This window comes from Cajanus cajan, chromosome 4, assembly GCF_000230855.2.
Source record: "Cajanus cajan strain Asha chromosome 4, NIPB_CcT2T_4, whole genome shotgun sequence".
Taxonomy (NCBI): Eukaryota; Viridiplantae; Streptophyta; class Magnoliopsida; order Fabales; family Fabaceae; genus Cajanus; species Cajanus cajan.
Window position 1 is genome coordinate 33,208,752 of NC_138520.1, and position 13,169 is coordinate 33,221,920.

The 13,169-nt window shown below is 36.6% G+C and overlaps 1 protein-coding gene across 5 annotated transcripts in view; it reads left to right on the forward strand.

The window, feature by feature from the left end:
• Positions 1-1,327: 1,327 nt before the first annotated feature.
• LOC109801713 (sulfatase and phosphatidylinositolglycan class N domain-containing protein) overlaps positions 1,328-13,169 on the forward strand; it is a 44,712-nt gene continuing 32,870 nt past the window's right edge. For 3 of the 5 annotated variants that reach the window (XR_014433038.1, XM_020362821.3, XM_083072459.1), the window contains exons 1-6: positions 1,431-1,892; positions 1,971-2,162; positions 2,235-2,390; positions 11,020-11,313; positions 12,610-12,827; positions 12,930-13,004. Coding sequence is in view for 4 of the 5 variants with exons in the window: in XM_020362821.3 (XP_020218410.1) it covers positions 1,679-1,892; positions 1,971-2,162; positions 2,235-2,390; positions 11,020-11,313; positions 12,610-12,827; positions 12,930-13,004 (1,149 nt within the window). In the remaining variant the exon portion in view is untranslated. The other 2 variants (XM_020362822.3, XM_029272066.2) reach the window with 2 other exon arrangements.

Consider the following 13,169-nt stretch of genomic DNA (forward strand, 5'->3'; position numbering starts at 1 on the left):
AAAAAATAATTATTTATATTTAATATATAAAAGTTAATTATATATGAGTATAAGTAAAAAAGAATATTAATAAACCTAATTATTCGTGTGCTGTCCACTTCGTGCGTGTATTGTATTAAAATAAATAAAATTAAAACAATTAGAAATTACTCATAAAAAGGTAATTATTTAAAAATACCCAAAGGATAAAATGATTAATGTAAAAATAGAAACTAAAAGTAATTATTGAAAGTGATATCCCATTTATATATTAGTATAGAAGTATAGATTCATTAGTTTCATGTTATTAAATTTGATTAAATTTTTTTTTATAATTTTTAAAATAAAAGAGTATAATGGTCAAGAAAAGTGGAGACCAAGGTGGTTACCACAAAGGGTATCCCCTTTATATATTAGTATAGATTTTTTTAAAATATTAAAATTTAATTTATAAATAAATATGATAAATTAAAATTAAAATAGATCAAAATGAAAAAAAACTGTCATAAAAAAGAATATTAAAAAACCTAATTAAAAATAATTATTAAAAAATAATTATTTATATTTAATATATAAAAGTTAATTATATATGAGTATAAGTAAAAAAGAATATTAAAAAACCTAATTATTCGTGTGTTGTCCACTCGGTGCGTGTATTGTATTAAAAGAAATAAAATTAAAACAATAAGAAATAACTCATAAAAAGGTAATTATTTAAAAATACCCAAAGGATAAAATGATTAATGTAAAAATAGAAACTAAAAGTAATTATTGAAAGTGATATCCCATTTATATATTAGTATAGAAGTATAGATTCATTAGTTTCAAGTTATTAAATTTGATTAAAATTTTTTTATATAATTTTTTAAAATAAAAGGGTATAATGGTCAAGAAAAGTGGAGACCAAGGTGGTTACAAAAAGGTATTCCTTTTATATATTAGTATATATATTAATATAGATATAAATTATTTATTATAAATCTAGAATATAATATATATAATATTTAAAATATCCATTTATATAAATTTTAAACATAATTCTTATTTGTTTTTAGTTACAAAATATAGATATGAAATATTTATGTTAAAAAAATAGTGACTAATCTTTATTAAAAATCAACACATTTAAATATAATTCTTATATATATATATATATTTATGCGTTCAAATATAATTCTTTTATATATATATATATATATTTATGTGTTCAAATATAATTCTTTTATATATATATTTACATGTTAAAATTATAGTTATAAAATAATATTCAAATGTTATAAACGATGTTACATAGTACTCCAAATATTAAAAAAAAAAATTTAATAATTAATCTGATATGCAAAACCAAAATTAGTGTAGTTGAGATATACGGCGTGTTTGGAAAAATGGAAGTTAAAGAGAGGAGAATGAAAGCGCGGAAGAAGTAAAGAGAAATTGAAAAATGAGTATGTTTGAAAAGAGGAAAGAAGCATGCAGAATCTTTTCCCTTTATTTCTTTGTTTGTTTTATTATTTTTTTTAATGAAACACAAAAGCTTAATTAATTTGGTATTTAGGAGAGAGGGCATGGTTAAACGAAGAACAAGAAGCAAAGGAAGAAGAAGCATTTGCACATCTCTGCTTTTCAGTAATAGGCGGCGGGTAGCAGAACTGAAGTAACGTGAGTGAATCAAAGAAGGAGAAAAAGAAAAAGAAGAAGAATGCGCAGCGATGGGATCTTAGGAAACAGAGAGGGGAAGGGAAGAAAGTGGTTGAGGAGAAGGGAGAGATGGCTGGTGGTGCTGGGCGTGATTCTCCACGCGGTTTACATGCTCAGCATTTTCGACATCTATTTCAAGAGTCCCATTGTCCACGGCGTGGATCCTGTGACTCCTCGCTTCGCTGCCCCCGCCAAACGCCTCGTTCTCCTCGTTGGTATGCCAATGCCGCCAATTGCGAAATACCATTCCTCTGCTTTAACCTAATTAAATACTTTTCTTGTTCGCATCGCAGCTGATGGGTTGCGCGCCGACAAGTTTTTCGAGCCGGACACGGAAGGGAATTACCGGGCTCCGTTTCTGAGGAGCATAATCCAAACGCAGGGTCGTTGGGGTGTATCTCATGCTAGGCCTCCCACAGAGTCCAGGCCCGGACATGTTGCCATAATTGCTGGTTTCTACGAAGATCCCAGTGCGGTTACCAAAGGTGGGTTGCTTTCTTTCTGCCTCACAAAACTAATGTTTGTGCGTACTTAGAGATTGTTTGGGTTCGTTGCAGGGTGGAAGGCTAACCCGGTTGAGTTTGATTCGGTGTTTAACAGAAGCCGCCACACCATTTCTTTTGGAAGTCCTGATATCGTTCCCATTTTCTGTGGTGCCTTGCAGCACACCACTTGGGATACATATCCCCATGACTTTGAAGACTTTGCAACTGGTTTGACACCAATGTTTACTGTGTTTTGTTCTTCTTTCACATGCAATATAAATAACTCGAGCTTTTAGGACAACCCGTTCACACCAGTCTTCATTTTTATGGACAATAAAATCAGAAACATAGCTTGAGACTATTCTTCATCCATTCACTGGCACCGTTTTCTATTGTGCATTAAACTTTGCCTTTTCTTTTCCCTGGTTTGAACCTCATTGTGCTTGGGGTTCTATTGACATCTTTTTCAATTAAAAGTTTTATTTTTCAACAGTTTTTCCCTATCTAATTGCTTCTTCAAATTTGGACTACTGAACTTCTAACAAGAACTTATTGGATTATTTATTTATATCTACTATTTCATTCATAAAATAGTATATAGTGCTTAAAATATTTTGGAAACAATGTGATTTCTTGGTGTCAAGTTAAAATAAAATGCTTTGAAACTTTGATGATTATGAGCTTCGGACTTTCTATACTTTTCAAAACTTTGCTTCTTGTTATTTTATGTGAATTTATACCGTGCAGATGTTTAGCATGTTATTGGATACTTTTTACCACTTATCCTTGTAATTAGTTGTTGTTGCTTTACCAACCCTACCTTCCTTTTTTTTCTTTAGTTAATTGGCCCATTAGCATGAACAAATCAAGAAACTTAAACATGTTAGCTTTATATATTTATCAATTTTCGCCTCATAGACATGATATCAAATGTGGCCAATGCCATTTAATGGCAGCCCAAGTGCAACTAAAGAATTTGGAGACAAACAGACTAAAAGAAGCACTCAGAAGCCCAGTTGGCATAAAGATTATCTTCTTAATTAAAATAGTTGGTCCAATTTCTGTCTTATAAGCCCAATTCTGTTTCAACATAGTTTAATTTTTCTTTAAAAAAAAAAAAGTTAGCATAGTGTTAGAATCTGTTTTATTAGAATCTATTTTATTAGCTGTTTTAAGATATTCTAAGATATAGTTTAGATATATTAGTTTATCTTTTCCTAATTTATAGTTTATATTAATGCCTAAACTTTAGGGATTGTTTCTGTTACTTGTTACTTGTCTACTTATTTGATTGTACCCATCAATTCAGATTAATAAGAAAGATTATTCTACCCTAAATTTTGAGAAATAGTTTTTACAACTTTTGGGGCCTTGGCTGGAGGGTACTTGTTACCCTAGTTTTCCGAGTTGTATTTATTCTAACATGATGAAATGAAATGGTAGCAAATTATTCCCCTTTCTTTTGATAGCCTTAGTGTTGGGATATTTGGTCTATCTCGAAGCAAGACCTTGTTAGGAAAATTTATCTAAAATCCTAACAATTTTGGTGCTTTCATTATCCTCCATGCCTCCCCAGAAAGCTGTGGAAGAAACCTTGGCAACCTTGGTAGACCTCATCACCACCTTACAACAACAGGAGACCCATTTTGAAAACTTTCAGTCCCTAATGGATGCCAAGTACGAATCCATCAATGGTATCCTAGCAATTGTTGTTGAAAAACTTGTTGCTGTTCAACCTTCCTCTTCATCCACTGTTGATAACAACCTTCCACCTCCCCCTACTCATCTCAATAGCCCTGGACTGGGTTCTACTCACCATAACCCACCTCCTTTTCCCTCTTTTACCCCAAACCCTTTTTCCACCCCTTTTACCCCTCCACCGGTCTCCACTATACCTTGTTAGTTTTCCCCACATAACCCTACTCATTCTTTTAGACCTCCAAAATTGCAACTTTCTCATTTTGATGGTTCAGAACCCCTTGGTTGGTTGTTCCAAGCCATTGGCCTCTCAAAACTTATTGAAGCTAAGATTCGTGACTCCAAACCCAAAATCCCTCTTCACCGTCTCCTACCTCTTCCTTCCCCACCCGACACCACTAATTCACCCTTGCCCATTAAATGCCTCTCCCCTACTTAACTCCAAGAACGTAGAGCACAAGGTTTGTGCTTTAATTGTGATGCAAAGTATCACCCAGGTCATAAATGCCAAACCCCAAAATTTCTCCTCCTTATGACTGAAGACCTTTCCCCTGACACTGAAACCCTATCACTCACTCCATGCCCCTCACTGATTCCCCTGATATAGAAACCCCTCTTATCTTATTTGACCAAGACACCCCATCAACTGTCCACGTTCACCTATCTACCCAGGGTCCATCTTAGGCCTCCCTGTTTCTGTCTTGATCGACATTGGTAGCTCCCATAATATCCTTCAACCACGCATAGCCAATCACCTCAATATACCCATCACCCTTACACCTCAATTTCCAGTTATGGTCGGTACTGGTTCCCACATTTTTTGTGTTGGTTTATGCCCCAAGGTCTCCCTCACCTTGCAATCCCATACATTTTCTATTCCCTTTTACTTGTTATGCACACTGAGTCCTATTGTTTCTGATTTTTCAATCCCCACTATGTCATTTACCATATCAGACACCCCTATCACCCTTCAAGGAGATACCAACTTCACCCCTACCCTACTTACCAATAACTTTGCCACCTTCTACACACTAATGCCATTGCTTCTTTGCACCTCCTTTCCTTTCATCCTATAGACCTAACCCCTTCCTCTATTTTCCCTAATTTACCCACTATTACTCACACTAACTCTTAATGCAATTATGGTGAAAGATAAGTTTCCTATTCCCACCATTGATGAGTTATTGGATGAATTAGGGTTAGCTTCGTTATTTTCTAAAATTGACCTCTGCTCAGGCTATCATCAAATATGTGTACACCCCCTAGACACACAAAACAACCTTCAGAACTTTTGATGGGCATTATGAATTCTGGGTAATGCCCTTCGGTCTCACTAATGCTCCTTCAACTTTCCAGGCAGCCATGAATGATCTATTTCGACCACACTTGCGCAAATTTGTTCTAGTATTTTTTGATGACATTTTGGTTTATAGCTCTAATATTAATAACCACTTAATTCACCTTAAGTTGGTTTTAGAGTTATTAACTACTAATAAGTTTTTTGCCAAGTATTCCAAATGTGTTTTTGCAGAGCCTACTATTGCTTATTTAGGGCACCTCATTTCAACCTAAGGAGTCCAACCAAACCCTGACAAGATCAAGGCCGTTTTTGAATGGCCCAGACCACACGACCTCACCACACTCCGTGCTTTCCTCGGCCTCACCGGGTTTACGGGTGATTTATTCGCCACTATGCTACTATTGCGGCGCCACTCATGGATTTATTACGTTCTTCTTTTCTGTGGAGTTGCGATACAAAACAAGCTTTTATTGCTTTACAAAGAGCCCTTGCCCAAGCCCCATTCCTAATTCTACCTAACTTTGAAGTCCCCTTTGACCTAGAAACTGATGCCTCTTTCGTGGCTATTGGAGCTGTACTTTTCCAAAATGGTCATCCTATTGTCTTCTTCAGCAAGAAGCTTTGCTCCTGCATGCAAAGCGCCTCTGTGTATGCCTGGGAAATGTTTGCCATCACTGAATCTGTCAAGAAATGGAGACAATATTTTATTGGTAAACCTTTTCGTATTCTTATTGATCAGAAAAGTCTAAAATTTCTCCTTACCCAAGCAATACAAACACCAGAACAACACAAGTGGACTATGAAGTTATAGGGGTATACCTTTGATATTATTTATCTTTCGAGGCGTGACAATGTCGCTGCTGATGCATTATCTCGTTGCTTTCCGAAACCCACCCCATTGTTCATGGCTTTATCCACATCAGTGCCCACCACCCTTGCTACCCTACGGGAGTATTACTGGTTTGATTCAGCGGGTCGTGCCCTTATCACAAAATGTACATCAGATCCATTAATGTGCCTCAAGTTTCAGTTTTCACAAGGATTGCTAATGTTTAAAGGAAAATTTTCATACCTGACATTGATGGACTTCGAAGTTCGTTGATCCATGAATTCCATAGCTCTCCTCATGCTGGCCATTCGGGGTTTAAACCATCCCTGGCTCGACTCAGTGCTTCCTTTTATTGGCCGGGCATCTACAAGGACACCAAGAAGCTTGTACATTCATGTCTTACCTGTCAACAAAACAAATATTACCTAGTTAAGTATCAAGGCCTCCTTCAACCTTTACCAATTCCACAGAAGGTATGGGAAGACATCAACATGGATTTTGTAACACACTTACCCAACTCCCATGGTCGTCATTTGGGTCATTGTGGATCGCTTATCCAAGTTTTCCCATTTCTTGGCCTTACCCACCAAATTCACAGCTCCAGACCTAGCCACTCATTTCTTTGTGGAAATAGTTCGACTCCATGGTATTCCTAAATCAATCGTCTCTGACAGGGACCATGTCTTTCTAAGCCATTTTTGGAAGGAACTTTTTCGCCTTCAAGGAACTCAACTCTGTTTTTCCTCCACCTACCATCTGGAGTCTGACGGACAGACCGAAGTTGTCAATCGTTCTCTTGAAGCATACCTTCGCTGCTTCACTAGTGACCACCCTTGATGCTGGTATCGTTATCTTCACTTAGTCGAGTACTGGTTCAACACCACTACCCACTTAGCCATCAGCATGCCTCCGTTTCAAGCTCTCTATGGCTGCAAACCACCTTCCTTGCTCAACCATGTTCTGACCACACCTTTCCTTTCTATGGCTCTGATATCTCTACAACAACATCAAGAAATCATGCAAACACTGAAGCAAAACTTAAGTCGAACAAGACAGCAAATGGAAGCTAACGTCAACAGATCGCGCCGCGATGTCTCATTCGAGGTTGGTGACTGCGTCCTCCTCTGTCTCCGGCGGCATCGGCAGACTTCACTTCTAACAACCAAACAAACGAAGTTGTCTCGCAGGTTTCATGGCCCTTTTCTGGTGGAGAGCCGTATTGGAAAGGTTGTTGCTTACTGTCTCCCGCTTTCCCCTCAGGCGCGAATCCATCCCGTGTTTCACGTTTCCGTGCTTTGTCGTTTCAAGGGAACACCTCTACCTTCTACTCCACATTTGCCCCCTCACCTGTGTTTTCCTACATCCCCTGCCAACATGCCAAATAACCCCTCTCTCATAAATGATTCCTTTTCCTACTTTCCTCGACCTTTCAATGCTTGCATTGACCCACCGCTCCATCAACACCTTTCAACATCACACACATGGTTTCCTCTTACAAGTACACGCTCCCTTCCAATACTTCCAACTTCCAACACTTCAAATCAAGTCATGATCCGTGGCATGTTACCCAAAGTTCCATCCTCACCGTCCATTCAAAATATCTCATCTAACACCTTTAATGATGTGGTTGATTCACCTATTCAGGACTTTCTGGACAAAGTCCTTGCAAATGGGCCCGGTATTAATAGCAGCCAAAGTGCAACTAATGAATTTGGAGACAAATAGGCTAAAAGAAGCACTCAGAAGCCCAGTTGGCATAAAGATTATGTTTTTAATTAAAATAGTTGGTCCAATTTCTGTCTTATAAGCCCAATTTTGTTTCAGCATAGTTTAGTTTTTCTTTCAAAAAAAAAATAGAATAGTTTTTAAACTTTTGGGGCCTTGGCTGGAGGGTACTTGTTACCCTAGTTTTCCGAGTTGTATTTATTCTAACATGATGAAATGAAATGGCAACAAATTATTCCCTTTTCTTTTGATAGCCTTAGTATTGGGTGATTTGGCCTATCTCGAAGCAAGACCTTGTTAGGAAAATTTATCTGAACTCCTAACACCATTCATGTATTTTTATTTTATTTTTCTATGATTTTGTTGATCTTTGTTGTTGTTCCATCACCTAAGCCTCTGTCTCTCTGCACTATAATTTCTTGATGTTACTTAAAAGAAGGGTCCAATATTTGACCTTGTGTAGTTCTAATAGTACATACTTGCATAATGTGCAATGGTGTGGTCAAAATGCTATATCTTAAATTTTCCTTGATCTTACTTATAGGAATTGCAGGAATTGTGTGTTATTCCTCACACAAACTGATTTATTTATAGTCGAGAAGAATACAATAATTAGGAAAACTAGGAACTTAACAGAAAAATCCCTAAAAATCATCCCTAAAGATGAGCTATACATAGTTACTCCATTTGCATATCTAATCATATCTTTTACACTCCCCCTCAAGCTGGAGCATACATGGCTATGTTTAGTTGCAAGTTTGAAACTTGTGACCTTAATTAGCTGGTCTCAAGTGCAGTGACTACATGTTTGGCAAGTTATTTTTTCATTCCATTCTATGTGAATTACAAACAAACCTCAATTCTTGATGTTGGGGATGTGGATTTGATTTTAGGTGTGGAGTGGTTGGCTACTTTAGGGAAAGTAATCATTGATTGGAAGAAACAAATTGTGGAATTTAACTATGAGGGGAAGAAGATACAATTGAAGGGAGAAGTCAATTCTGGGAGATTACCTAACTCTTTGTTTTGCTTTCTAAATCAGAAGGTGCAAGAGATAAATGGGGTGATGTAGCCTAGTAATATACATAAAGTTAAAGGGTGTGGAGGTGAAGTCTTGACAAATGAACAGGAGGGAAGACTGCAACATATCTTGCAAGGTTTTTTAGAAGTGTTTTTAGAGCCTAAGGGCTTGCCTCCTAAGAGGACCAAGGGCATGTGATTGTTTTGAAGACGGGGCTGAACCTGTGAATGTTAGGCCATATTGATATCCACATTATCAAAAAGAGGAGATAGAAAAACAAGTGGATAAATTATTGAAGTCATTAGGCCTAGTCCTGGATTTTCTATAAAGCATGATATTCTTTTCTATTATGGCAGGTTTGTCATTTCAACAAATTCTTCTTGGATTCCAATTCTCTTGCATGAGTTCCATAGCACACCTACCAATGGTCATTCTCTCTACTATAGGACATATAGAAGATTGGCTGAAAATGTTTATTGGTGTGGCATGAAGAAGAGAGTTCAAGATTTTGTTAAGCAGTGAGACATTTGCTAACGACAGAAATACCAAGCTCAATGTCCATATGGTGTTTTTGCTTTCAGCAACCCAAGACTTGGGTCAGTTGGTTGCATTGGGCAGAATGGTGGTATAACACCACTTTTCATGTCACAACAGGGGTTACAGGTGAAACCAAAGTCGAATCTATTGAGAGGGAGCTTATTGATAGGGATGAGGCGCTTAGGAAGTTATGGTGTCATCTATAGCGAGCTCAAGGACATATCAAGAAGTTTGCAGATAGGAAGAGGAGTCATCATTCCTATGAAGTGGGAGATTGGGTTTTTCTTAAGCTAAGACCACATAGACAACATAGTTTGATACAAAGAATTGATCCTCAATTGGTTGCTTGGTTCTATGGGTCTTGCCATATTGAGACGAAGATAGGGGTGGTAGCATATCAGTTAAAGCTCCCTTTACATTCCAAAATTCATATTTTTCTACTCAAGAAAGTTGTTGGCGATTACCAAGAAACTGTGGACTTACCTGCAGGTTTGGAAGTGGAAGTGTTTGGCAACATTACACTTGAGAAGATTTTGGCAGTTCAACAAAGACAGAAAAATGGGGTTCTTGTTCCATATTGGTTGGTCAAGTGGTGTGGGAAACCTATTGAGGAGGCAACTTGGGAAGAAGCAATTACTATTACCAATCAGTTTTCTAATGTATGCCTTGAGGACAAGGCTATTGTTGAAGGAGAGGGTTATGTCAGGCTCCATAAAATAGCTAGCCCAGTCCAACTCAGCTATGGGCCATGGGTATGGAAGACATACAATAGGAGGAATAGAAAATATTTGTAGAAGGGGTAAAAGGGGAATTTATGCAGTGAGGGACGAGGAGTTACGCTTTGGTGTATTCCCATTTAGGGAGAGAGGAGGAAGGGAGAATAGGCAGTTTTTGTGTATTCGATTGGTAGTGGGTCAGGAGCTGTGCTCTATGGGTATTGCAGATTTTATCTCTGCAATACATTTTGTTTTCAATAATTCAATATCTTTCAATTCTATTTCTTTGGTCTCTTACACGAATGCAGTGCCTACATGTTTGGCAAGTTATTTTTTCATTTTGTTGAGTGTGAATTGCAAACAAACCTTAGTTGAATCAAAAGTTAGATGGTTGTTGCTTTTTTTTAAAAGTTGGTTTGGAAAGTTAAGTTCAACTCAACTTAACTTTCTAACTATAGTCCAAATACACATTATATCATATGAGTCGAGCTTGTTATATATGTAGTCCACTCGAGAACCCTTGAGAGGTTTTGTCTTCTAGCTGATCAATGGAACTAACAAAGTTAGTGATGATTTCTACTAAGAGCACACTTTCTCTCACAAAATGACAGCCTGTCACAATAGCACTGGTTTTCTCATGGAAGGTCTGATTAGATGCAATGTGAAGAGCAGCCTGGTTGTCACAAATCAGTTTAGCATCCTAAGTATTTCCAAATTGTAATTGTTGAAGAAGTTGCTTAAGTCATGTACTTTCAGAGGCAGCTGCTGCCATAAAAATCTCTAAAAATTAGCGCTGAATATAAGCTATACATAGTTACTCTATTTATAGATATCTAATCATAGCTTTTAGAAATATCTAACTTACAGATATCTATTTATAGATATCTAAATAGAAATTTCAGAGATCCTTATGTGGTAGCATACTAACTGGAAAAATTAAATATTTACCATGCTGCTTACTTACTCATTAAATTCTCTAATCCTTGATTTCATACATTCATTGATTCAGCACTGTTGAACACATAATGCAGATGCATCATTCCTGGACATGTGGTCTCTAGATAAATTTCAAAGCCTTCTTAATAGGTCCAAGGAAGACCCAAAATTAAAGGAGTTACTGCAGATGGATAATCTTGTTGTATTCCTGCACCTGCTTGGATGTGACTCTAATGGCCATGCACATCGGCCCTATTCATCCATCTATCTCAACAATGTTAAGGTTGTTGACCATGTAGCTGAAAGTGTTTATAATCTTGTTGAAGATTATTTCAAGGATAACCGTACAGCATATATTTTTACAGCAGATCATGGAATGAGTGACAAAGGTTGAAATATTTTTTTTTAGAATACACACACACACACACTTATATATAATATGTATATGTCTGGATATTGTTTTACTTCATTTCATTAACAAAAATATGTTGATTAAGTATAGGTGTTGAAACTTGCTGAAGCAAGGATTTGTCAAAAGGATGTCTCAATATTATCGCTTATTAGCTTCTCAAGTGCTTTACTTTGCTTGTTGTAACTGAAAGATGGTAATTGTGCAAAAAATTGCTGACACTTTAAATTGATGTGATCAAAATGACCACTAAGTGAATAATAAAGCTTAGTCTGAATCAATACTGAAATATTCCAATGAAAAAAACTTATTAGTTTATTTGTAAGCTTGAGTTTGAAGCCTAGTGAAATAGGCTTAAGTATCTTAGAGGAAGGTCATAAGCCACTTTCATAAGCCCAAATAGGTTTTCCAAATGGACCCTAATTCCATGAGTTACTATCTTTTCTCCTAGCTATTAAATGAAAAAATTACCATAAAATATTTTCTAGGCTAGCTTTCTAGGGCTTTGTTGATCTTCTCCCCACATGATCATCTTAGATGAGATTCTGTCATCTTTTCCATAATATGTGCTACTCCCTATTTTCTCTCCAATACATTCATTTCAAATATTTCTTGAACGTCCACTCATCCACCACAATATTCTGTTTTCTACAACACTTAGCTTATGCTCTTCTTACACTTTACTTCTCAATATTCAGCAAATAAAACATCACTGGTCTTATGGCTATGGTAAAACATCCTTTGAGTTTGGGAGGCACTATTCAACCACAAAACACCTAACCATTTCTCCATTTCATTCATCTCGTCCGAATCCTATGATTTACATCTCTCTTTATTTTGTCACTTTATCTTATAGATCCAAATACCGTCAAACATGAGGTATGTTGGCATTGTCAAGTTTTACGTATAAGCCTTGAGGCCAGAGCTTGTGTGCGTTTTGCTAAACTTGCATTCCTCATCCTTTTTTTTATGTTTTATTTACTGAGAAATCCATGTGATTCCAATGCTTTTCTTTTTACCTATTGGAAACCATGTGATTCTAATGCTCCACAACATTAGTTTACTATTTATTCTCTCCCATGGAGATAGGCGTGAACCAATGCATTGAGTTGCTTCTACTAGAGTTAGTCCTTGCCTTGGGCATGAAAGAATCTTCAATTTTTCAGTACTTGAGTTTCTTTTGCATATATTATTCTCATTTGATTGTTCTTTCGAAATAAAATGTGTTATATTAATGGTTTTGTGTATTATTTGTTTATGTAATTTCTGATCATAGGAAGCCATGGAGATGGGCATCCTTCAAACACTGATACACCTCTTGTTGCTTGGGGAGCTGGTGTTAAGTATCCAAGGCCAATATCTAGCAGCAACCATTCTAATTGCGGTTTTAGGTTTGTTGATGACCATGTGCATGACACACCAACGCCAGTTGAATGGGGCTTGCATGAGATAGAAAGAGTGGATGTCAATCAGGCTGATATTGCACCACTCATGGTTGTAAATTTATTTTTCCTCAAGGATTTCTGTTCACAGTTTAGTGAATGTTTCTTCAACGGTCCTTAGGTTTATTTATCTAATATACTTAATTTTCTACAGTCTACCCTGATCGGTTTGCCGTGTCCTGTTAATTCAGTTGGAAGTTTACCCCTTGATTACATTAACATTTCCAAGGTATCTTCCTTTTGTTATGATTGATAAAGAATGTATTGCTAAATTTCACGATATCTATGTTGTCAATATTGGCCAATTCGAAATTTCAAAATACCCTTACTTAATGAGGGTATTTTTGTCTTTCTAGTTTTGAGTCTGTTGTGATTCAGGAATTGTGTATTGTTG